This window comes from Leptodactylus fuscus, chromosome 2, assembly GCF_031893055.1.
Source record: "Leptodactylus fuscus isolate aLepFus1 chromosome 2, aLepFus1.hap2, whole genome shotgun sequence".
Lineage (NCBI taxonomy): Eukaryota > Metazoa > Chordata > Amphibia > Anura > Leptodactylidae > Leptodactylus > Leptodactylus fuscus.
This window is the reverse complement of record NC_134266.1, coordinates 107,443,645-107,470,101: the sequence shown is the minus strand read 5'-3', so window position 1 is coordinate 107,470,101 and position 26,457 is coordinate 107,443,645. Positions and strand designations below refer to the sequence as shown.

At 39.2% G+C, this 26,457-nt stretch overlaps 1 protein-coding gene across 1 annotated transcript in view; it reads right to left on the bottom strand.

The window, feature by feature from the left end:
• Positions 1–1,026: 1,026 nt before the first annotated feature.
• Positions 1,027–26,457, bottom strand: part of BAK1 (BCL2 antagonist/killer 1) — a 55,836-nt gene continuing 30,405 nt past the window's right edge. The window contains exons 3-6 of the mRNA XM_075264359.1: positions 22,404–22,521; positions 19,543–19,686; positions 4,077–4,257; positions 1,027–1,433 (exon numbers count right to left, since the gene is read on the bottom strand). Coding sequence (XP_075120460.1) covers positions 1,323–1,433; positions 4,077–4,257; positions 19,543–19,686; positions 22,404–22,521 — 554 coding nt within the window. The 3' untranslated portion in view covers positions 1,027–1,322. The remainder of the gene's footprint in view (positions 1,434–4,076; positions 4,258–19,542; positions 19,687–22,403; positions 22,522–26,457) is intronic.

The following is a 26,457-nucleotide window of genomic DNA, read 5'->3' as shown; positions in this document are numbered from 1 at the left end:
TTAGATCTGCCAGTAGACAGCTAAAGACTACATGCTCAATAGGAAGCGGATGGGGAGTGCTATTGATCTCTGGCAGCTAGTGGGGTATTGAATAGCTGTTTAATGACTGCAGACCTAGCATTGAAACAAAGTAACAATTGCATTCTGTGTAGTTTAAAGGGAGGGAGGTCAATTACACGATATTGGATCTTTATTTTTACTCCCCTAACACAGTAGCAACTTGTACGGTTTACTTTATTACTTGTGTAAAAACTACACACAATGGACTCTGTAGGGATCTATATACCACTTTAATAGGGGCTGTTTGATATCAGCAGGTGGATTCAGTGTTCACATTGGGCTGGTTTGGAGGCTAACAACCGTCCTTTTTAACAAAGTGGGTTTATTTTAATTTATCTAATAAAGGTTATTTTTTATCTTTGTTTTTGGGGGGCATCCACTTTTGGAGTCTAAAATTAATTCTGGTTGCTCTAGATCCATTGAGTTATTATTATTATTAAATGAGCACAAGTTGTCTGAAGTTAGTGGCTTAGCTCTAATTCATTAAAAGGAGTCTGTCAGCAGATAAATCGGTATCAGACTAACAACAGAACCTTCTGGGGCGGCTTCTACGCTTTCCAAAGGTGCCTTTCTTATTCTGCATTGCAGCTTCATTCTCATGAAAATCATTATTTTATTCTTGTGCAAATTAGCTGGAAAAGGCATTAGGAGTGTTTCATCTCCTGCTAGGGCTTCAATCTTTGCTCTAGATAATTGCCCCTAGCTGCTGCCCAGCCACTCCCCCTATTGCCTAGTGACATCTCCCACTTTTTCACTCTTTTTTTGCAGTTAGGGGTGACTATCTAGATTGGAGAATGAAGCCCTTGCAGGAAAAGAGATGCCCCTAAATCCCTGTTCAGCTAATTTGCATAAGAATAAAATGTTGATTTTCATGCGAATGGAGCAACAATGTAGAACAAGAAAGGCATCTTTGGAAAGCATAGAAGCCGCTCTAAAAAGTATTGTCATTAGTTTTATATTGATTTTCCTGCTGACAGACTCCATTTAAGGACTCCAATTTCTCATGCAACTAATTGAATAAGATATTGCAGCAAGCGAGCAAATCCCTTGAGTGGTTGTAAACAAATGCTGAGTGGCAACACATAGAACATATGGCTTTGTGATACAATATTGAGTAGTTCTGATGTCTTGAAAAGCTAGTCATATTTCAACATATATCTGCACATGTTCACCAAGGAGGAGAGGTGAGAACGGACAGACTTCCAATTCATGCCCTGCACCTGAATGATACAGAAACATCCTCCCACAAGTTTTTCCAGTCCTCAACGGTTCGGTGAGGATAAGCGACACATTACGAACTGCAGGATCAGAACGACTCCCAGTGCCATGAGTACATATCTAATGCTGTTGTTTGTTAGTGTAAGGACAGCATCCTGTTGAAAATATGGACAAAATATGGGAAAAAAATTAGGTATCAAACAAAATCGAAAAATACATCATTTAACTTGTGGTAAACATTAAATATCCTTCCCCGGGATTTGAGAATGTCAAAAGTAACTTTGTCACATCATTATGCTAATAATAATAATAATAATAATAATAATAATAATAATAATAATACGCTGCATAAAAAAAAAAAAGAGAGAACCTAAACGTAGTACAGCACTATAACAAAAAGGAACACCGCACACTGAGGCAAAAATGGGTAATAAGCTGTTACATCTTTAGGGTAAGATCACAGAGCTTTTTTTTCAGGTGCAATGTTGAGGCAGAATCCCCAACTATTCCAATCATTTCAATGAGATTCTGACAGATTTTATGGGTCTATCTTTAAAGAGGCTATGCTGTTATAGACACTTATTCCCTATCCACAGGACAAAGAATAAAATTATTTTGGCAAGGAAAAAATCCGCTTCAGGAATTAGGAAATGTTTTTTTCCTCCAGTACAGTGTATGGACGCGGTTTTTGCCAATCCCACGTGGATTTTCCACCTCCCATTGACTTTGTTGATTTTTGCAGGTATAATCTGCTTGAAGGAAGCTTTTTTCCACTAGTGGAAAAAAAAAAAGCTAGCTGAACCCATAAAGCTCTATCGGGAGGCGTTTTTTCCACGTGGATTCTGACACTGATTCAGTGCCAGAATCCTTGCCAAAAAACTCCATGTGAATGGACCCAAAGGCTACCTGAAGCTTTCTTGTGAATGGAACACCAGTGCACTTGCATTTTTTCTGCCTTCCCTTCGTTTCTTTGGGGTTTGCATGGCAGAACCTGCCTAAACATAAATCAACTAGAGGAAAAAATCTGGCCCTGACTCCAATCGAAATGAATGGGAGAGATGGGAGGCATTTTTTGAGGCATATTTCTGATTCTAAAAAAAAAAATACTTTGGCGCAAGTGGTGATGGCGGTATGTATTAGTATTCTGGTGCTTCAGAAATAAAAAAAAAACAAAAACAAAACAGAACCTGCTATACTGTCCAATATAAATACATAAACTGTTCAATATAAATAAATAGCTGCGCTTCAGCAAAATATACATCCCAAAGGCATCCACCTACCACTATTAGGCTTTTTTGGAGGCTGATTTTGAGGCGGATTCCTGATCAAATTCCTGACCAAAAAACTCAGTTTGACCTCAGCCTTAAGGGTCCATTCACACGGAGTAAATGCGCGCTCATTTTGGCAAAATACACGTGTAAAAAAACATGTCAAAATACACGTCAAAATAAACGTGTAAAATGTCATTGAAGTCAATGGGAGTCTTATTTTTACACGTTTATTCTTTACACGTGTATTTTGCCAAAATGAGTGCGCGTTCACTCCGTATGAATGGACCCTTAGGCTACTGATCCTAGTGTCAAAGGAGCTGAGCAGAACTTTGAAAACATGACTACTTTCTTCTTCTCAGGAGGTGATATCATGCCGGTAGCTCAAGTGGCCATGCTGCAGCTCAGTCTCATTAATTTTAACCCCTTCCTGCTGGTGGCTTTTTTCAATCTTTGTTTTTGACTCCCCGCCTTTCAAACTCCATACCTTTTTTATTTTTCTGTTCACAGAACCATGTGAGGGATTAATGTTTGTGGGAGAAATTGTTATTCATAACAGTACCATTTATTATTGTGTACAAGGTACTGGGAAGCTGACAAAAAAAATTCTGAATGGGGTGGAATTGGAGAAAAAGTGCATTTGTGCGATGTTCTTACGGGATTCATTTTTTTGCTGTTCACTGTACAGACATAAAGACATGTCACTTATAGTCTATGTTTTGTAATGATTCTGACATCCGTAATTTTTATTTCCATGTATGAAAATACATAGGGCATATTTTTTTGCAGGGCCAGGTGTACTTTTAGGTTATACCATTTTGGGGTATGTCTATTGCTTCGTAGACCAGACGATTTCAGAGAGAGGGACACTTATTTTGGCTCTTGAGCGGCCACCATATTTAAATATCCTATTCTATCCACCTGGTGAAAGTGTGTATAAGATGAACATCTAATGAGTTTCATACAGGGAAAAATTAACAGGAGGCACACTATTTATGAGTAAGGAGGACGCTTACCCTCCGAAACAACTAGGAGCTTTGTGTTTCTGTATGCCTCCTGTAGTACACTGGTGTCGCCTACAACCACCACTGGATTTTTTACTTTATGTTTGAGTGGGATCTAACATCTGGCTGGGGCTGCTCCAAGCATAAGCTTGAAACTACCTACATTGCAGTATTATGTATCAACATGGCATAAAATAGAAAAATAAATTTGATTTACATTGATTATTTTTGTGTGATTTTGTTGTCATCACATTCAACTTTGTACAGAACAAAGTATTCAATGAGAATATTTCATTCATTCAGATCTAGGATGTGTTATTTGAGTATTCCCTTTATTTTTTTTGAGCAGTGTTTATCTTTTACTGTAGCATGTCAGATAGTCATATTGACCCATCTACTCCATTTGACCACCAGACAAGGTTAAATTATTATGAAATAGTTTTTTTTTCTTAAAATTTTTCTGCCTAAACCTAGAGTTCATCTTATGGTCAGATACATCATATCTTCTGAGGAATATGGTACTTACCCAACCACCTTGTCTGGCTATCCACCGTGCAATGCTACTTTCCACAATATATCTAGCAAGACACCGAGCAATTCTCCTTAAAAATCCATGCTGTCCTTTTTTCCAAATGTAGACAGCCATCCGATACCCAAAACCAAGCAGGGTTAAAATACGCCCCCAATTCACCTCAGTTTCAAAAACACTGTAAAAAAGATATATGTATAATAATTACATAAGGAGTTATTTCATGAAAAACACTGTAACCAAAAGGACATTCAAATGATATGGAAAACTATTTAAAACACATATATTCTAAACGCTAAAAATAGTTTGCAAACATAAAAAATGGTTAAATTATCTAATGAAAGTTAGCAAAATAAATATAAAAGTATGGATATATTCCAAAAACTGACATTATATGTTTTGTTAATTTTAAACTATATTTATAAATATTTAGCTCATTTAAGTTCTTGGGCATAAAAAAACAATAAGGCACAAGAAAAGCTTGATATGCGAACCCTTAGGCTCGGTTCACACCTGTGTTCGGCATTCCGTTCTGGGATCCCCCAAGTGGAAACCTATTCGCATTAAAAAGCCGTAAGCAAAGAAACCACATGGACCCCATAGACTATAATGAGGTCCGTGTGATTACCGCTCGGTGTCTGCACGAATCATGCAGAGAGAAAAGTACTGCAAGCATCACTTTTCTCTACACATGTTTTGTGCGGAAACCAAACGGACCCTATTATAGCTTCTGTTTGGTTTCTTAACTAACCACTTTTTAATGTGTATAGGTTTCTGTTTGGGGATCCCTAAGTGGACATAAAAAAAACAAAAAAAAAAAACATGAAAAAAATAAATAAATAAATTTCCACATACACTTGAACAATTGTTATTATAAATTATTTTACCCAGATGCATTAATTTTCCTTAATCCTCATTTAACTTTATTTGCCAAGTGGATACCCAAACATTCAGACTGTTGAAGTCGGCTTGTACCCTACACACATCCTCCACAGACTGCACCATGCTCCATAGTTTGGTGTTATCTTCAAACATAGAGTTAGTGCTATTAATCATATTTTCTATACCATTGGCAAACAACTTAGATAGCAGCTCCCACAATGAACCCTGAGGTGCCCCTCATATAACTGGGAGCCAGTGTCTGTAGCAATGATTGACCATAACTCCATGGATACAATCCTTTAACCAGTTTTCAATCCAATTAAAAACTATATTTTCCATGCCAATGGACCTGATTTTACCCATCAAACATCTATGAGGGACAGTAGCAAATGCCTTTGCAAAGTTCAAAACACAATATTCACAGCCACCCCCCTGCCAAAACTTCTACTCATCTCTTCCTTAAAACAAATCAGGTTATATGTCACATCCCAACTCTTTGGGGGACTGGGTAACTCAAACTTTTAAACACTATAACAGAGCATCTGTATTGGATCAGCTAAAGGTCTGGTGGAAATCTTACACCAATAAAAACGTTGGCTAGATATTGAGAAATCAATACTGGGGACCTAAAAGATCTATATATATATATTTATCTCAGTGCTTTAAACAACATTCTAGTATAAACCTCACTAGAAACAATTCATAACACTAGAAAAACATGGATGAATTTATAAAAAAATAAGAAATAAAAATAACTTTCTCAAAGTTTGCTCTATACTAAGAGAACTTCCTTAACACTCCTAATTTTACCCCAAATAATATTCTCGGATCTACAAGAAAAACTTGTGTTCTCTCATTAAGCTAACTTAAATTTCCAAAACCCTATTCAAAATGCCATTCCAAAATGGCATAGGGACCTAGAACAAACAAATTAAGAGTACCTGAGTTTTAATGGGGTTGTCCAGCATAAACTAATATTTTAACATTAAGCTAAACCCCCTCCCCGCGCCTAACTTCTAATTTACTCCCTTTAAACAAAAAATGTATATTTACCCATTTGCATGGGGAGGTCATGTGACCTCCCCACGCACAAATATCTGATTTCCTGGTGATATTCCGTACCGATTTTTCCAGAGACAGGAGGTCACCAGTACTTCCATCGCCTTTTCCATTATACTTATCAATGCGCACTTCCTCTTCTTCTACTGGATGTCTCTTCCTTCACAAGGGAGTCAGAGCCAGTGCGTGCGCCAGCAGAAGCGAAGAGAAGCAGCACTCTATTGCGCATGCGTGGTAGGCCTTCTGCTTTTCTTCTGCTGGCGTTCTATTGCACAGGTGCCAGAAGAGAGGACAACGGGCCCGTCAAAAGTCATCTCCAGGACGAGAAGACAGGCAAGTATGATGGGTGGGGAGGGGGTTAGGAGACTGAGTTAGTTAGCTAGGTAGGTAGGGCTAGTAGTCCACGGTACCCAGAATAGCATACGTAACAATATCATATGTGGATGTAAATTGCTGTTTGGGCACACACCCAGGAATGGAAGACGGAAGGAGCGATAATTGGTTTTTGGAGCACAGATTTAGGCGGTTTTATTTTTGGACACCATGCCACATTTGCACACCCCTTAAATACCAGTAAAGTGGAATCTCTCGACATGTGACCCTATTTTGTAAACTACACCCTTGATAAAATTTATCCAGATGGACATTTTTAACCTCCAAATGGTGTATTAATTATTTTCCAGACAAGAATGTACAGCTGATGGCTAAAAGTGACAATTGCAATTTTTCCAGAAATACGTCATATCAGTGAGCAAAATGTTGAGCCTGGCTTGTCTCAGGGACAAACATTCCAAAAGCTGTTGTTCCTGGTATAACAGCTTAACAACTTGCAGTGTGTGTCTCTCATGACAAAAGAAGAGTGCAACATATTGGGCATTGAAATAATGTAACTCTGGAAATGCTGCAATTTTCACTTTCCTCTGTACATTCATTTCTGGAAGTGCAATTAATGTGACACTCAAGAATTAAATATCCTCACTAAGGCACTGCTATTTGATACATCCCTTTTAGGGTTGTAGTTTTACTGCCAATACAGTGACTCTGCAAAAGTGGCATAATGTCCAAAAATGAAACTGCACTCTTTTTCTGCTAGCAAATGTAATTTTTCTGCTAGCAGAAAAAGGAACCCATTGAAGTCAATGGGAGGCTGTTTTTCAACGCTGAAATTTCACGCCAAGTTCCTCACCATTTTGCTCTGTGTGAATGAACCCTTATTTTAAGGCCAGGGCTACACTGCACTTTTTGGTCTTCTGCTTGATTTTAACTACGGACGGATGCAGCCCACAAGATTGCATAAAGTCCAATACATTCTATTGGTCTGCAACTATAGCTCAATAGTTTAAGTTCAATTGGTAGTAGAGCTACAAAATGTCTCAGTGTAGCCCTGGCAAAAACTGTGCCAAAAAGATAGTGTAATGCCACCACTGATATTTTAATGACTTCACTTCCTATTCAGATTTTCAGTATGTCAGGTGTAGAGTATGGGAAGAATATGCAAATCTGACTTCCATGATGTAATTAGGATGTCAGTGCCTCAAGTATGCACACCAATAGAGGGCGCTGACTGAGAATGTGCAAGTCTATCTTCCATGATGTAATTAGGAAGACAGAGTCTCAGTCAAACAAACCTATAGAGGGCGTTCCCTTTAACATCATGCCGACCTTCTTAGAGGCCTTTGTTTGCAATGATGTTGGAATTATACCAGATACAGTCTTTTCAGCCAAGGACAGCTGTTTCGATGTATTTGCATCTCAACAGCTTGGCGCAGAGAGGATTGATCTGGCAGAAGTGAGAGGCTTAGGCAGGGTTGAGGGGATATCGTCACTCCATAAGGAGAGAACCACCATTAAGGTGTGTGGAGTCTTATTAAGCCATGAGCGCTCCACTGTGCAAAGGAACATGGGAAGAATATGCAAATCTGGCTTCCATGATGTAATTAGGATGTCAGTGCCTCACTGTAGTGTAGTCATGCTATTTTGTATAGCTACAAATGAATGGTTGAATGAATGGTTATATTCATAGATGTAAGTATTAAATAAACATTGCTGCCACCATTCATGTCAGCTGGTATCAACAGAGGTATTTCAAAATTTTACAGTCTGTAACATATTTATGAACACTGCCTAGTTTAACATTAATACTTTCCATAATATTTTTAATTTTTCCATTAAAACGGTTGTATAAATGTTTGTTTTTGTGGGTTGAGTTGCATTTCTCAATGGAACAACTTTCAGGTGCATATAATATATTAAAAATGTATTAAAATATACAAAGAGCCAGTACTCTTACATTATAACAGGTTCTAAACCTGCAGATAACAGAAACCACGTATAGCATCAAATGCTATTCTGCACAATGTACAGAGCCAGAAGCAAATTGTTTAGGGTGCTGTGCAGTGACCAGGCCGCACTGTTACAGGCTTGGTCACTGCACAGTGTATTGGGCTGTGCATTCCCAGCTATGGTTTCCACTGGGATCTACAGTCCTATGAAAAAGTTTGGGCACCCCTATTAATCTTAATCATTTTTAGTTCTAAATATTTTGGTGTTTGCAACAGCCATTTCAGTTTGATATATCTAATAACTGATGGACACAGTAATATTTCAGGATTGAAATGAGGTTTATTGTACTAACAGAAAATGCGCAATATGCATTAAACCAAAATTTGACCGATGCAAAAATATGGGCACCTCAACAGAAAAGTGACATTAATATTTAGTACATCCTCCTTTTGCAAAGATAACAGCCTCTAGTCGCTTCCTGTAGCTTTTAATCAGTTCCTGGATCCTGGATGAAGGTATTTTGGACCATTTCTTTCTACAAAACAATTCAAGTTCAGTTAAGTTAGATGGTCGCCGAACATGGACAGCCCGCTCTCAAATGATCTGAAAACAAAGATTGTTCAACATAGTTGTTCAGGGGAAGGATACAAAACGTTGTCTCAGAGATTTAACCTGTCAGTTTCCACTGTGAGGAACATAGTAAGGAAATGGAAGACCACAGGGACAGTTCTTGTTAAGCCCAGAAGTGGCAGGCCAAGAAAAATATCAGAAAGGCAGAGAAGAAGAATGGTGAGAACAGTCAAGGACAATCCACAGACCACCTCCAAAGAGCTGCAGCATCATCTTGCTGCAGATGGTGTCACTGTGCATCAGTCAGCAATACAGCGCACTTTGCACAAGGAGAAGCTGTATGGGAGAGTGATGAGAAAGAAGCCGTTTCTGCACGTACGCCACAAATAGAGTTGCCTGAGGTATGCAAAAGCACATTTGGAGAAGCCAACTTCATTTTGGAAACAAAGATTGAGTTGTTTGGTTATAAAAAAAGGTGTTATGCATGGCGTCCAAAAAGAAACAGCATTCCAAGAAAAACACTTGCTACCCACTGTAAAATTTGGTGGAGGTTCCATCATGCTTTGGGGCTGTGTGGCCAATGCCGGCACCGGGAATCTTGTTAAAGTTGAGGGTCGCATGGATTCCACTCAGTATCAGCAGATTCTTGAGAATAATGTTCAAGAATCAGTGACGAAGTTGAAGTTACGCCGGGGATGGATATTTCAGCAAGACAATGATCCAAAACACTGCTCCAAATCAACTCAGGCATTCATGCAGAGGAACAATTACAATGTTCTGGAATGGCCATCCCAGTCCCCAGACCTGAATATCATTGAACATCTGTGGGATGATTTGAAGCGGGCTGTCCATGCTCGGCGACCATCTAACTTAACTGAACTTGAATTGTTTGTCCAAAATACCTTTATCCAGGAACTGATTAAAAGCTACAGGAAGCGACTAGAGGCTGTTATCTTTGCAAAAGGAGGATCTACTAAATATTAATGTCACTTTTCTGTTGAGGTGCCCATACTTTTGCACCGGTCAAATTTTGGTTTAATGCATATTGCACATTTTCTGTTAGTACAATAAACCTCATTTCAATCCTGAAATATTACTGTGTCCATCAGTTATTAGATATATCAAACTGAAATGGCTGCTGCAAACACCAAAATATTTAGACCTAAAAATGATTAAGATTAATAGGGGTGCCCAAACTTTTTCATAGGACTGTATATAAATTGCATTGAGTACTATATCTGTAATAATAAGTTTAGTTCCTTTGCTGCCACCTAGTGGTCATTGATATATTACTTTTCTGTAAGTTTTTATAGATGTAATTTACTATAAGCTTTGTCACTGAAACTCCTCCTCTCTGTGACATAACATCCTGTTTTTTTCCAGTAGCTGTTCCTGTCTGTGTGATATGCATCACAGAGCTGGAAAGAAGATTTTTCTTTGACCTCTGTATCATCACTTCTCAAGGTATAGTCAATAAATCATATAAAGGCACATCCATTTCATATTCCTAACTGGACTTCTACATTCAACTGTTGTCGCTGAGGGGAATAAGTATAATGAATTCACTATCTTCCATTGTTTGTGCAAGAGATTGAAGTTCACACTCAGAGACTTTTCACATGCACATCAGTGGCAAAATAGGGGCGATCTGCTTCTGGCTCCATACACTACTCAGATAATAGGAGATTGTTGCTTGAGTGGGTGTGAGCCCCAACAATCTCATATTAATTCCTTTCAAACCGCATAACTTTTTTATGTTCTCGTTCGCAAAGCCATATGACGGCTTAATGTTTGCGGGCCAAATTGTTCTTCATGATGCTATCATTTATTATTCTGTACAGTGTACTAGGAAGCTGAAAAAAAATCATAATGGGAGGGGGCCACACGGTGGCTCAGTGGTTAGCACTGCAGCCTTGCAGCGCTGGCTTGGGTCCTGGTGTTCAAATCCCGCCAAGGGCGAAAAACCATCTGCAAGGAGTTTGTATGTTCGCCTCGTGTTTGCGTGGATTTCCATCCCATATTCCAAAAAAGACATACTGATAGGGGAAAAAATGTACATTGTGAGCCCTATGTGGGGCTCACAATCTACAAAAAAAAAAAAAAAAAATCATAATGGGGTGGATTTGAAGAAAAAGTGCATTGCACGAACAACTAAATTTCCAGTGATGCATCTTCCTACTCTCCCCTCCAATTAAATCACAGGCAATCACATCTGAGGTCACATGGTGCTGTGATGTTTTGTTTGGTAGCTCACTATCCCCTTCCTCCTGTGAGCAGTAAATACAGGGAGTGAGAGCAGGTAGATGAATCATAGGAAATGTAGTTTCTTCATAGATTCATTGCATGTAAATAACAGTGATACAAAGAGTCTCAAGTAAAATGAAGCCAAGAAAAGGGTGCACAAGGGAGCAGTATTTAGCACTGCAGTGGATGTATGTGCAGATCATTTTTGGAAGCTGGATAATGCCTTACATGATTTAAAATAGGTTATTAATATAAAGCCTTGCATAACCCCCAACTGCAAACCGTGGTTACTGAAACCGCAGACACTGAGGATTTACTGTATTTGTTTTAATATTTAACTATATTTAATCAATATGCCATAACATGGCATTTCTAGCTATTTGTAGGACTACACCTCAATATACCTGCTATTTCAAACTAACAGACAGGTTTATCATAGTTCCAATTAAACACAGAGAATTGTATATTGTTAATTGCTTATGTTTGAAGGAATGAATAGACATCACTTATGGAGAAGTGTCACCATGATTTTAATGCACCTCATAAATATTTCAAAAGCCTTTTCTTTCACTGTCACTTCTTCGGTTTGGATGTAATTACAAATTAAAAAGGCATAAATTATTTTTCATTATGCAGTTGAATCAACACATTACATTTGCTTGCAGTTTGTGATTCCAGTGTGTTTTTCTGTACAAACATTACTTACAGGAACAATCCCCCCTGGGTTCTGTAATAAATCAACTTCAGTACTGTCACAATTAATCCAACTCTCTGCACAGCATGAGAATCAAAGAAATCCTTTACCACTGTGTTCCTATTCTAGCTCTAAGGTGATACTCACTGACGTCCCCCTGCTGACTACATTCTCTTCATAATCCTACCTTTCAGTAGTCTCACCTAAAACCTGCATCTCATACAAACAGTATGTGGCAAAAAAAAGAAAATAGAATGATGTTAAATCATGAACAAGGGATATTTTTTTCATCCATTAAAGTAAATGAGTGGCAAACCTACAAAATGTAATATAAAATAATAATTTTGCTTTTGCCTTGTAAATGAAAAGACTGGCAGAATAGAATGATATATAATAAGGGCAAAAGAAATAACAGAAACAGCAGACAAAAACAGTTTTAGGCATAAAATTACCTGGAGCTGAATGGAGAATTCTAGCCCATAAAATGGACTGGGAGGCAGAAGAAAGAAGAGAAAAGTTATGCAAGCACACTCAACCATGGTGTGTGTGTGTGTGTGTGTGTGTGTGTGTGTGTGTGTGTGTGTGTGTGTGTATATATATATATATATATATATATATGTATGTATATATCAGTGTGTAGACTATACTATAACACTATATACATCACAAATTACTAGATTCATATTACTCATAAGTAAATCTCTAAAAATGCCCATATATATTACTGATTAAAGGGGCTCCATCATTGGGAAAAGTCATTTATAGATAAGCACATACTTGCACAGCCTTTAGAAAGGCTATTCCACACCTACCTTTTGTATGTAAATTGCCTCAGTAGATTTTGATTAAGTCCGTTTTTATTCGTATGCCAATTAGCCTTCTCCGTGCACTCCGGAAGTCTCATCGTGCACCATCTCTGTTATTCTCTATGTGTATTACAGCAGAGGCTGCTGTGCTGATGACTCATCTCTCTGCTCTCACACACTTAGAGCAGTGGTTCTTAACCAGGGTTCGATCGAACCCTAGGCCCTATGCACGGTTCATTTTGTGTACCAGTAAAAAAAAAAAACATATACCTATGTCTTGAATTTGGAAAAAAATCATATTTGATTTATCACTAAAGAAGGGTTCGATGAATGTGCATATGAAACTAGTGGGTTCGGTACCTCAAACAAGGTTAAGAACCACTGACAGAGAATAGCACACTGTGATCACAGACACTTCCGGAGGAGGCTAGTTAGCATATGAATGAAAACGGACTTATTCAAAAACTACTGAGGGAATTACATACAAAAGGTACATGTGAAATAGCCTTTCTAAAGGCTATTCAAGTATGTGCTTAGCTAAAGATGACTATTCCCAATGATAGAGCCCCTTTAAGGTGTCCCAACTATCCGGCTACAGTAGACGTTAGAAGGAAGAAAAATTGTGAAGTTAGAATTCCTCGTGTCAGGAATTAAACCAGTGCCTTATTTTTAAGCACATTCTTGTTTGGCCTGCATGACATACAGTAAGGGACTTTTGTGTAACAAGATTTAAAGAGGACCATTCACCACATCCACCCACTCAAGCTCTTAGCATCTGCTAATAACCACTGCTCTCCCGATTTCTTGCACAGTTGGAATTTCCTCTCTAACCACCACCATTCCTGAGCAACAAGCACAGTTACTTTGGGTGCCTGATGTGCTATTTAAGCTCTGTAATGTCAGAAGAGCAGTGTCAGACAGGGGATGTGATTCAGATCTTCAATCAGAGGCAGCCAGTGTCAGAGCTCAGAATTACACTCCTTGCCTGCTCCTGTCTGAGACCACCCACCTGACAGTATAGAGCCTAAATACCATATAAACAAAAAAGAAATAGGAAGCACCAAGCTACTGAAGATACTCCAGCTACAGGTCTTAAGGACTTACCCCTGGGTGGGGGATTCTCTTGCAATGGTGGTCAAATGTAATACAGCAGAGTGTAAAATAGTATTTTCCAAATGACCACAGTGAGCGCTTCCTGGGTGGATAGGGTTTCACAAAAAGGCACTGTGCTATATCAGACTCAAAGCAATAAACAAAAAACAAGGTAAGTATGACATCTGATGTCCAAATGTTGTAGCATCAATACACATGATATAATGTTAAAATTCCACAATTTTATTAAACAACAATATACAAAATACAAAAACAATATGGACAATGTCAGGACGAAAAAATACAGATACAGAAAACTGGGTATTGCGAAGTGCCAGCTAGGAAGCTGGTCCCTGGAAGTACTACTAAGTTATTAAGAAATAAAAGATATGTGTAGCCAGTATATAGTCTCACCTGAGACACACTGATTGTACAAAAACAATTCACATGTGTGGCGTTATCTTGAAACCAGATTGATGCAAGTGCATACAATAATAACAAATGCCAATACTATATTACATACAATCCCATAAATGGATGTCCATTATGGTTAAAAAAACGTTATAAATGCAATATAGCACAGTACACATACATGTCCTTTATAGTTTTTTGGCAAATTAGCACTTACCCATAATAGGGTCACTAAAGTAGACTAACAGGGGCTAGCACCGCAATGCCCGAACCCCGACGCGCGTTTCGGCGCAATGCCTTCGTCAGGAAGGCATTGCGCCGAAACGCGCGTCGGGGTTCGGGCATTGCGGTGCTAGCCCCTGTTAGTCTACTTTAGTGACCCTATTATGGGTAAGTGCTAATTTGCCAAAAAACTTTATAAAGGACATGTATGTGTACTGTGCTATATTGCATTTATAACGTTTTTTTAACCATAATGGACATCCATTTATGGGATTGTATGTAATATAGTATTGGCATTTGTTATTATTGTATGCACTTGCATCAATCTGGTTTCAAGATAACGCCACACATGTGAATTGTTTTTGTACAATCAGTGTGTCTCAGGTGAGACTATATACTGGCTACACATACCTTTTATTTCTTAATAACTTAGTAGTACTTCCAGGGACCAGCTTCCTAGCTGGCACTTCGCAATACCCAGTTTTCTGTATCTGTATTTTTTCGTCCTGACATTGTCCATATTGTTTTTGTATTTTGTATATTGTTGTTTAATAAAATTGTGGAATTTTAACATTATATCATGTGTATTGATGCTACAACATTTGGACATCAGATGTCATACTTACCTTGTTTTTTGTTTATTGCTCTTAGTTGTGTGGTAAGGACAGGTTTTTGTAGGGCCCATAACAGGTATAAGAGATACACGCAATCAATGATATATGCGTGTTTGTGTTGTGGTTTGGTATATCAGACTCAAAGTAAAAAATAGACTTTATTGGAAACACACCAAGTAACTTAACACGCGGCGCTTGTCAGAGGATTTCAGGGAATCGCACCCCTTTCTCAAGTGATACGTAATGAGGAACAACCAAAGGATCTTACAATAGAGCACATAAAGATCCATCTAAGCAATACCCAAATAAATTACATAAACAGACCATATAAAAAAATTATACATAAAATAATGCAAATTGTGTGTAAAAAACATATACAATAAATCCGTGATAAGAATAACCTTATTACACATACATATAATCAGTTCTATCATGTCCAAAATCAAACTACATAAACCTCCATATATGTTTCAACATCATTAGGATGACCAAGACCATTCTCATAGTGCCATGGGATAAAATCCAGTGTGATAACACTACATTTAAACTGGGAGTGATCCCAAGAGATATGGGCATATAAAAATGATGTTTCTGTGCAAACTGTAGTTACACAAGGGTACCCAGTAGTTTAGAAGAAAATGCAAAAACCTAACTTTTATTGAATATTGTTAAAACTGTATGCACCCAGTGATCATTCCAAAATCAAAAGGAAATAAAATCAATCCAGTGGTATAACACTACTGTAACATTTAAAAAGGGAGTGATCCCAAGAGATATGGGCATATAAAAATAAAGTTTCTGTGCATAGTGCTCTCTTAGTTCAATTAACTGTTCCAAGAACCAGAAGCCTTTTGGTTGTTCTCTAAGGAGTGTGTATACGCGGACTACCGCGTGCAGTGTGTCTATATAAGCAAAATAGGCACACAGGTTAGTATACCATCCGCACATGTCAAATGGGAACTCTTAAGAACAGGCTCAAAATATTAAAATAATTGAAGGTGTGCTTAAATATATGGTTCTTGTGGTAAGCTGACGAAATACTAACCTACGTGCCTATTTTGCTTATAAAGACACACTGTACGTGGTAGTTGATATGTACACACTCCTTAGAAAATAACCACAATGCTGCTGGTTCTTGGAACAGGTAATTGAACTTAATAAAAAGAGAGCAGTTTGCGCAGTTTTCACCGCACATCACTTTGATCTAGCAAATCTTGTCCTCCTGATGAGCCAAGCAGCGAAACGCATAGAGGAAGCTGATTTTTGTATTAGGAAGCAGGGTACCGTAGTGTAGAGACTGCACTCTGATTTACACTCACCGGCCACTTTATTAGGTACACCATGCTAGTAATGGGTTGGACCCCCTTTTGCCTTCAGAACTGCCTCAATTCTTCGTGGCATAGATTCAACAAGGTTCTGGAACCATTCCTCAGAGATTTTGGTCCATATTGACACGATGGCATCACACAGTTGCCGCAGATTTGTCGGCTGCACATCCATGATGCGAATCTCCCCTTCCACCACATCCCAAAGATGCTCTATTGGATTGAGATCTGGTGACTGTGGGGGCCATTGGAGTACAGTGAACTCATTGTCATGTTCAAGAAACCAGTCTGAGATGATTCCAGCTTTAAGACATGGCGCATTATCCTGCTGAAAGTAGCCATCAGATGTTGGGTACATTGTGGTCATAAAGGGATGGACATGGTCAGCAACAATACTCAGGTAGGCTTTGGCGTTGCAACGATGCTCAATTGGTACCAAGGGGCCCAAAGAGTGCCAAGAAAATATTCCCCACACCATGACACCACCACCACCAACCTGAACCGTTGATACAAGGCAGGATGGATCCATGCTTTCATGTTGTTGACGCCAAATTCTGACCCTACCATCCGAATGTCGCAGCAGAAATCGAGACTCATCAGACCAGGCAACGTTTTTCCAATCTTCAATTGTCCAATTTCGATGAGCTTGTGCAAATTGTAGCCTCAGTTTCCTGTTCTTAGCTGAAAGGAGTGGCACCCGGTGTGGTCTTCTGCTGCTGTAGCCCATCTGCCTCAAAGTTCGACGTACTGTGCGTTCAGAGATGCTCTTCTGGCTACCTTGGTTGTAACGGGTGGCTATTTGAGTCACTGTTGCCTTTCTATCAGCTCGAACCAGTCTGGCCATTCTCCTCTGACCTCTGGCATCAACAACGCATTTCCGCCCACAGAACTGCCGCTCACTGGATGTTTTTTCTTTTTCGGACAATTCTCTGTAAACCCTAGAGATGGTTGTGCGTGAAAATCCCAGTAGATCAGCAGTTTCTGAAATACTCAGACCAGCCCTTCTGGCACCAACAACCATGCCACGTTCAAAGGCACTCAAATCACCTTTCTTCCCCATACTGATGCTCGATTTGAACTGCAGGAGATTGTCTTGACCATGTCTACATGCCTAAATGCACTGAGTTGCCGCCATGTGATTGGCTGATTAGAAATTAAGTGTTAACGAGCAGTTGGACAGGTGTACCTAATAAAGTGGCCGGTGAGTGTATGTAGTGAAGCATTGTAGTGGGGTTGTTTTGGGGAGCTACAATATTAGAAATAGGTTGACCTGGCTCACCATTTATTATCACTACCACCTCTCACTATGTAGGAGGAAACTAGGTGTACCTGCCACTATTCATCCCGTGATATCATAGTTGCTAGAATAGAGTTGGCTGGGATTTTATTTATATATACACTTTTCACTCTGGCTCCGCTAAAATATTTGACAGAGTGGGGCCTGCTTGGAGATGAACAGATGATATAACCCAGCAACAACTGTGGTGATTGAACCAACTGTAAAGAAGTATCGAGAATTAGATTTTATTTCCTTTTGATTTTGGAATGATCACTGGGTGCATACAGTTTTAACAATATTCAATAAAAGTTAGGTTTTTGCATTTTCTTCTAAACTACTGGCTACCCTTGTGTAACTACAGTTTGCACAGAAACATCATTTTTATATGCCCATATCTCTTGGGATCACTCCCTGTTTAAATGTAGTGTTATCACACTGGATTTTATCCCATGGCACTATGAGAATGGTCTTGGTCATCCTAATGATGTTGAAACATATATGGAGATTTATGTAGTTTGATGTTGGACATGACAGAACTGATTATATGTATGTGTAATATGATTATTCTTATCACGGATTTATTGTGTATGTTTTTTTACACACAATTTGCATTATTTTATGTATAATTTTTATATGGTCTGTTATTTAATTTATTTGGTTATTACTAAGATGGATCCTTATGTGCTCTATCATAGGATCCTTCAGTTGTTTCCCGTTACGTATCACTTGAGAAAGGGGTGCAATTCACTAAAACACGTCGTGTATTAAGTTGTTTGGTGTATTTCCTATAAAGTCTGTTTTTTACTTCAAGTCAGATTTAGCCCAGTGCCTTTTTGTGAAACCTTATTCACCTGGAAAGGGCTCACTGTGGTCATTTGGGACGTAAATACCATATAAGGCTAAAGCCCAATGGGCCGTAATCGCAGCGCGCTGCGGAACGAGCCACGGCATGAACGCATCATGGTTCTTTCCACAGCACTTTTAAGAGAAAGTTCACAGAGTTTTCCTCTGCGGACTTTCTCTTAACATTATATCTACGGGAAACCCGCCGGCGTTTCCGTAGATATAATTGACATGCTGCGATTTGCAAAGCCGCAGCGGCTTTGCAAATCGCAGCGTGTCTGCGCTGCAATTTCTTCCACAAGGTGGGCATACGATTCGCATGAATCCCATCCCCTTTGCCTGCACTGTAAAACGCCGCGATTTTTTCCGCAACATCTCTGTTGCGTGTAAATCGTGGCGTTTACATCCCGTGGGGCCCTGGCCTAAGACATCAAAACTTTCAGCATTAACTGCTCGAGAACGGTGAAGGCTACAGAAAAAAAATTCATTTGTGCTAGAATCAGTGAAAGGGAGACTATTAATTGATGTAAAGAGCTAGACTTGTTGAAGAGGGTGAAAGATCCTCTTTAAATAGCTGGACTAGATCTACAGGCTGTCATTCAGTTTATACTAAAACATTTTAGGGCGGGTTCACACCAGCGCCCAATCTCCGTTTTCAGGTTTCCGTCTTTTGCCGACAGAAGACGGAAACCTGGCAGACAGTTTCCGGCCGTGAGCGCCTGTGAGCGTTTTGTGCTCTCCGCGGCGAAACTGCTTCTTTTTTTTTTTTTTAACCGGACACAAAGTCCTGCATGTCCGACTTTGCGTCCAGTTAAAAAAAAATGGTTTCGCCATGGAGAACACAAAATGCTCACAGGCGCTCACGGCCAGACACTTTCCAAAAAAAAGTGACTGCAGTTTTCCTTCTCCTGTCCAGTTTCTCGGGCAGGAAACAGAAACCTGCAAAACAGAGATTGGGCGCAGATTTGAACCTGCCCTAAGAGGTAATAGAATCCATAAATAGTACTAAAAATTTTAGGGCTATTGCTGACTATATATGTATAGTTCTGGCTAAATAATCATTCACTCAGGCAAAAGGATAAACATGAGAGTTAAATAAGAAAAAAGTTATTCAAAACCAAATTCACAGCTTTTACTACCTGGAAGCAATCTTTTTGAAGATTTCATAAGCATTTTCGAGGTTGGGATCCAAGTCTTTAAGGAAATTATCAAAAGTAGTTTCATATCGCTTATATATGTCATCACCAATGGCAGCTAACTGTTTTCCCAGATTGTCTATTTCACTATAGAAGGAAAAAAACAAATACAATATTTAAAGCAACTGTTTATTGAAGATTTCATATAGTATATGATATACATTATAGTGTGGTAGAATAGAAAGTTTAATCCTACATAATGTTCATAACATTTGGACATTTATCTAACATAACTGCTGCAATGTGCAGATCTAGGCAAAGTATTCACTCAACACAACTGAAACCCCAGTCCCCTAATCCTCCTCACAGACATCATAGGTTCTCCTGACGCCTAATGAACCTTCAACGTCCCAAAATCTGTGGTTAAGTGCCATGTCGTGCCCTTCAAAGTTCCTAAGAGCTCCTCACTTTCCCATGTATCTAATAAATGACACACACCTAGGAGTTACATACTACCGACTTCCACTTTTTAGAAACCTAGTTGTATACAAATCTTACAACTTTTCAGTCTCCAAGCTATGCATCAGCAAAAATCTTAAACTGAGTATATCAATTCTGTACTGAAGGGACAGAGGGCTGGAGTCATTGTGACAGTAAGGCCCGGTTCACATCATTATAGTCTATGGGGTCGGCGTGTTTTCCCAGGTAACCGCTTTTCTATATGTATAGGTTTCTGTTCGCAAACTCGAATGCAGAAGTGACCCAGGCCTAAGCAGCATTTTGCCACCAACAGTACGACGTACGACATGGATCAGTCCTGGGATTCTCAAGTCATTTGAAATATATTTGAACAGGAAAAATTTTAATACATTTTCCTTTATTCAGGATTTTAGTTTGATTTGTTACTCATAAACAATTATACCTTTTACTAAAAAAGGCTAGTCTCATGACAGACATTGTTGGGTTATGGCTAGGACATGCCAGTAGTTTTGAATCAGAGATGGTTTGATCACTGTGACCCTGCAGTTTGTTGCCTGCTTCAGATAGCCACACAGTATGAATTTTACTGGAATGTGGCCCTGGGAGAGAGGTGAAGCCAACAGTAGAATAAGTGAAACATTTTCCTAGCCACCCCCCTCCCCCAGCAAGTTGATCAAGGTCACTGTGGCCTTAATGTTTTTAAGGTATTGCAGCATAACTACCACACTGAAGATTGGTTTACATTCAGTCAGGACAGTATTTTATTTAAAGTGATTGCAGCATCTCTGCCACTGCCTCAATTGATCCCAGAATCAAATGATCGCTCGCTAGGTGTCCGATCATGAACCCTGTTGCTGAATCTACCTAGATTCAACATTGACAGAGGATTTCTTCAGCACTTCAGTCTCAGCATTGTGTCACCCACATCCCCATCCATCAGAAAGTAATGGTGTGTTCCAAGGCTAAGTCATCACTTTCTAGGAAAACCCTTTTATAAAATTAATCAGCACAGAATTTTATACATAAAAATGACAGCTGAACAAAAACTTTAAACATAGTCCTGTACCTATGAAACTAACCTTTTACGGAATTAGTAACTTAGTAGTTAAAGGGGTATTCCCATGTGAAGCATTTATAGTTTAACCACTTCCGGACCGACCATAGACTATCTATGTCCGGACAGTGGTTGCCTTGTTCTGACAGGACGTGTCGGTATGTCCTGTAAGAACACAGCAGCTGCACAGAGATCGTGCACCTGATGATACTGGGAGCCGGCTGTAACTTCAGCCGGAGCTCCCAGAGAGATGGCAGGGAAGGTTTATTACCTTCCTGCCTTTTCAATCGCTATGTATACAGTGCTCAATTAGTGCTATATACACAGCTATGTGATGCAGCTGCCCTCTGACCCAATGATCACGTGATCTGCCGGAGTCTGCATCTTACAAGAGCTGTTGGGTCCTACAGGTCCCAGATCAGCTCTATAAGGTGCAGGAGGTTGAATTCCTCCTACAACTGGGGGTAAATGTACCATCCCAAGTTGTAGGGAAAATCAGCCTCCCTAACAAGGAAAAAAGTGATCAGATGTCCCCTATGGGGACAAAATCTGAAAAAAATATATAAAAAAAATTAATAAAAAAGTAAAAAAAAAAATTATATAAAATAATTAAAAAAAATAAGTAAAATAATAAGCCAATAATATGCCTTTAATATGTTATTAAAGGTTATAGCCCCACCACCGACAACACCTAACAAAATAAAAATTACCATAACGGAGAGGAAAAACTGTTTTATAAAATTTTTCAGTAGCACTTTGTGTTATTAAATTAAAAAACATTTTTAAAAAAGTGAAAACCAGACATAATTTCCCTCCTATTTTGTTTATATTTTCCCAGATATAAAAAAAAAAAATTTAAAACACATTTGAAAATAAAAACAAAAAATAAAGCCGTATGTGTCCCCGAAAAAAAGACGCAAAAATTAGTTGAATGAGTAGTATGAGAAAAATATTACAGCCCTCATAATTGCACAAATAAAACCTAAAATGTGTCTGGTCCTGGATCACAAATTGGCCCGGTACTGAAGTGGTTAATCATTCCAGCCTTGTTGGGTAAAGTCTTACCTCTTAGACCTAATAGAACAAAAGTCGACTAGGCTTCAATAGTTAGATGGCCACACTTTTATGTGTCTCTCTAAACCATGGGCACCTCTCCACTGAGGCTGATGTAGCCTACTTTGCATCTGCAGCTGGAGAATCTGGGGTTGGGGGCTTTTGAGGTCAGTAGACTGTGGCTGTTCCATAAATACCTTATATAGGACACCCCTTTAACGTCTGCAAATAATCCCTAAAATCATTAGATTATTAACATTTTTCTTCAGTCTGGTACCCGTCTGATTGTCTTGCATCTTGTATTTCATCACTAAGTGGTCTTGAATCTTCATTTTCACTTCTCAATGCTGTCATGTGGAATGTGTAACTAAGGAAAACAGCCTCTGCCTGTTTCTCTATAGAAAAAAAAAAAAGTTATAAAATTATATAAAAGTCTCAAATTCAGGAAACATCATGTTACTATAAATAAAGTAAAAAATATAACACTAGTCAATGCACTTTAGAACATAGTTCATATTTAGAGATGAGCGAACACTTCGGATCAGCCGATCCGAACAGCACGCTCCCATAGAAATGAATGGAAGCACCTGTGACGCTGACTTTGCCGGAGGTCGGCCGGCGTCACAGGTGCTTCCATTCATTTCTATGGGAGTGTGCTGTTCGGATCGGCTGATCCGAACAGTGTTCGCTCATCTCTATTCATATTGAAACAGAAAACATAACATTTTCTTAGAACATTTGTTTAAAACTCAGCATGCAGGGGGGTAATTGGCAATTTTAAAGTGGCTAAACCACTACAAGTACACCACATGTATGTCCGTCCTAAAAATGCACTGTAAAACATACAACATTGTTAGCATTTCCAACAAAAATGAAAATAACGGTGTCTAAAATGACCAAAAACATCCTTATGCTAGTTTCACACTAGCGTTGGTCTCTCCATCATTCGGGTTGCATGGGACACGAACGACAGAGCCGCTTCGCTAAAAAGGCGATTACCTGTGAACCCTATAGAGTATAATGGGGTCCGCAGGTTGTCTGACGCGTTTCAGCAGTTTTTATACTGAAATAGGCAGAAAGGAAAGTCCTCCGTGCTGGACTTTACGCTCTGATGATTTTAGGTAGAATCTGCTGTGTAGTCTCCTAGCCCAGTCTTATACATAATAAAATAAAACATAAACATAATCTAAGTAATAAGTAAGGATGGTTTCACTTGAGAGGGAGTTTTTTTTTATTTACACTAGGCAGGGGCATTATCACATAATGTGTGGCAGTGTTACCTTGCCCTAAGAGAGTGTCATCAAAAACACATGTAAAAACTAAATCTTTTAGGCGAAATTTGAGTAATATTGGCAAATCCAGATACCACCAGGGACAGTTTTACACAAATTGTGCCAATATAAAAAGTGTGGGGCTTGAAAGCCAAAGAATCTCTAAGGGCATGTGCACATGCAGTATAGAAAGTATATCATACACAATTTTAAATGAGCTTAAAAAAATATTGTGTATTTGCAATTAAATCTGCAACAGAAATCTGAAGGTGACCCTTGTATTTCTAATGAAACAAAAACTTTTGCTATGCTTTTTTTTACAAACCAACAATAATAGCTGCTGTAGCATGCACATACTCACTTAGGAAACAAGGAACTTTGTATTAACATGAAAAGGCATCACCAGCTGACACTGCAAAAAAGAATTGGCAGTGGCAGGCAAAGTGACCACTCTACTCCTTCTATATGTGATCTTCCTCGTAGCAAGGCCATATCCTACCTAGCAAATGGTTAATGTTATCATCATCAGTATTATTGCCTGCTTCTCCTCCTCTATTCCAGTGTCAAGCATCCATAAGGGGATGTGTGTCCAGGAAACTATACTATACGACCAGTCCGGCAGTTTCAGCAACTTAACTCGAGAAGATTCACCGAGCAGACCCCCAGGATTAGATTCTCATTAGAGGAGTGTCTTTGCACATAGGAGCTTGTCAGCAGCAGTAGTAACATCCAATACCTCCAGGAGGTGAAATGAACACGAACAGAAACAGACCAATGGATGTGGAAAGAACTGCGCTTGCTCCAAATTCCATAAATTCAACACGATCTTTATTATAATTCCTAATACACCAAAGTGTATTAGGAATTATAATAAAGATCGTGTTGAATTTATGGAATTTGGAGCAAGCGCAGTTCTTTCCACATCCATTGGTCTGTTTCTGTTAGCAACTTAACTCGCACTCGGCCAAGTTGCTGGTGCTGCAGTAGCTGCCGTACCACATAGTGGATTACACTGCGTTTTGACAGCTGATGGAATATGCTCAGCTTTGATGATACCTGCTTCGATGATACCTAGCTGCCATCATTTTCTAGGAATACTTTATATCACCACATGTTAAGAGAATGAGGAAAGCTCCTTGGATATATTAGTGTTGGGAAATGTGTATGCTACCTTTTACAAGTACAGCAGCAATTATGGGCAATACATGGTTATCAATGTCAATGTTTTGAGCAGCAGATATCCCAGAAACGCAACAAGACTAGGTACTGACAGCACTGTGTTAATGCAGGCCCAGATCCAAAACCAGACAAGGCCCATCTATAACTGGGGAGTGTTGTCAGCGACAGTGGCACAAATATTGTGACTCCACTGCATTTCGGTAGAAAAAAAAAAATACATGGGGGGACATTTACCTCTCCTTCTATGCCAGTTTTCTGCCAGAGAGGGATGATAATATGGTGCACATTTGGCACAAAGCAGTTTTCTTACACCAAACACATACCATAAACTTTGTTCTGCACCTCACTAACCACATTGCCACAGGGATGTCGCAGCCTTAAAGGGATCCTATCTTTTAAACACATTTTTTTCTCCCTAACATGTCGGAAACATGCCTTAAGAAAGGCTATTTGTCTCCTACCTTTCCTTGTTTTCTACGCGCTGCCGTGTGCCTGCAATCCCGGTTTCTCTTGGTATGTAAATGAGCTCTCTCGCAGCACTGGGGGTGTCCCCAATGCTGCCAGAGACCTCTCCAGCGCCGCCTCCATCTTCTCCTGGAACGAGGTCTTCACCGCGACTTCTTCCGGTGGTGTCTTCTAACTTCTATGCCTCGGGCAAAGCCAACTGCGCATGCCCGCCGGCCACAAAAAAATATCATTTTCAATTAAATGGAAAGACGGCGCTCTCAGGTCACAACAGGATTTTATTGAATAAGACAATGATGCACAATGAAGTGCATCATTGTCTTATTCAATAAAATCCTGTTGTGACCTGAGAGCGCCGTCTTTCCATTTAATTGAAAACGCTATCTTCCCTGGCCTTGGCCGGTGTCCATCAGACGTGCTGCCTCCTCCACCTGACGGTAAACCCCAAACGTAGTTGTGAGCGATTGTCACAACCTCATCAGGTGAGAGGCCATTTGGTCCTTTTAAATCTTCTGGTTATTTCCACCAAAATTTATCAGACATTCTACACTATATAGTGTGCTCAGTGTCTCTTTTGTTTTTTATTCTAGGCCACAAGAAAATGGCCGCTTACAATTCTGTGGAAGTGGCCATTTTTCTTGTGGCTGCGGGCATGTGCAGTCGGCTTTGCCATAGGCCCGAGGCATAGAAGTTAGAAGACACCACCGGAAGAAGACGCGGTGAAGACCTCGTTGAAGAAGAAGATGGAGGCGGCGCTGGAGAGTTTCTTACGGCTATTCCAACATGTTAGGGAGAAAAAAATGTGTTTAAAAGATAGGATCCCTTTAAATATTTATAACTATATGGGACAGTGACTAACAATGTCTATAAAACGCTGCGGAACAAAATGGCGCTATACAAGTAAACAAAATAAATAAACTCATGCCAGTTCTTTCTTACAGGAATTATAATGGAAATCTACACCAGTTCTTGAATGTCGTAGATCTCCATTCATGTGCACAGGCATGTGACACTGATTTATGAAGAGTTCAAAAGTATGTAAATTTAACATAACAAAAACCAAACCCACTGCTTCTTCCAATACTGCCATGTTGGTGTGGCATCTGCTCTCAAATCATTATTTTTTTATTTTTTTTAAAAAGCCACTTTTCAACCAGGCATATTGACAGTATGTCAAGTATTTCCTCAAACTTTCTAGTTGCCAGTTGTCCCTATTGGCATATTAAAAACAAAATATAACCTATAAAAGGGTTTGGTTTTTTTAAGCCATTTTTTGTTCTTCACTTTTCAACCAGAAACCAGGCAGTTTCTTCAGAACAAACCTGTTGCACTTCCAAGTCCCCATAATTTTTAGCGCACTTCTAAAAGCCTTTACATCTATGTACTGTATGTATGATACATAAATACGGGCTAATT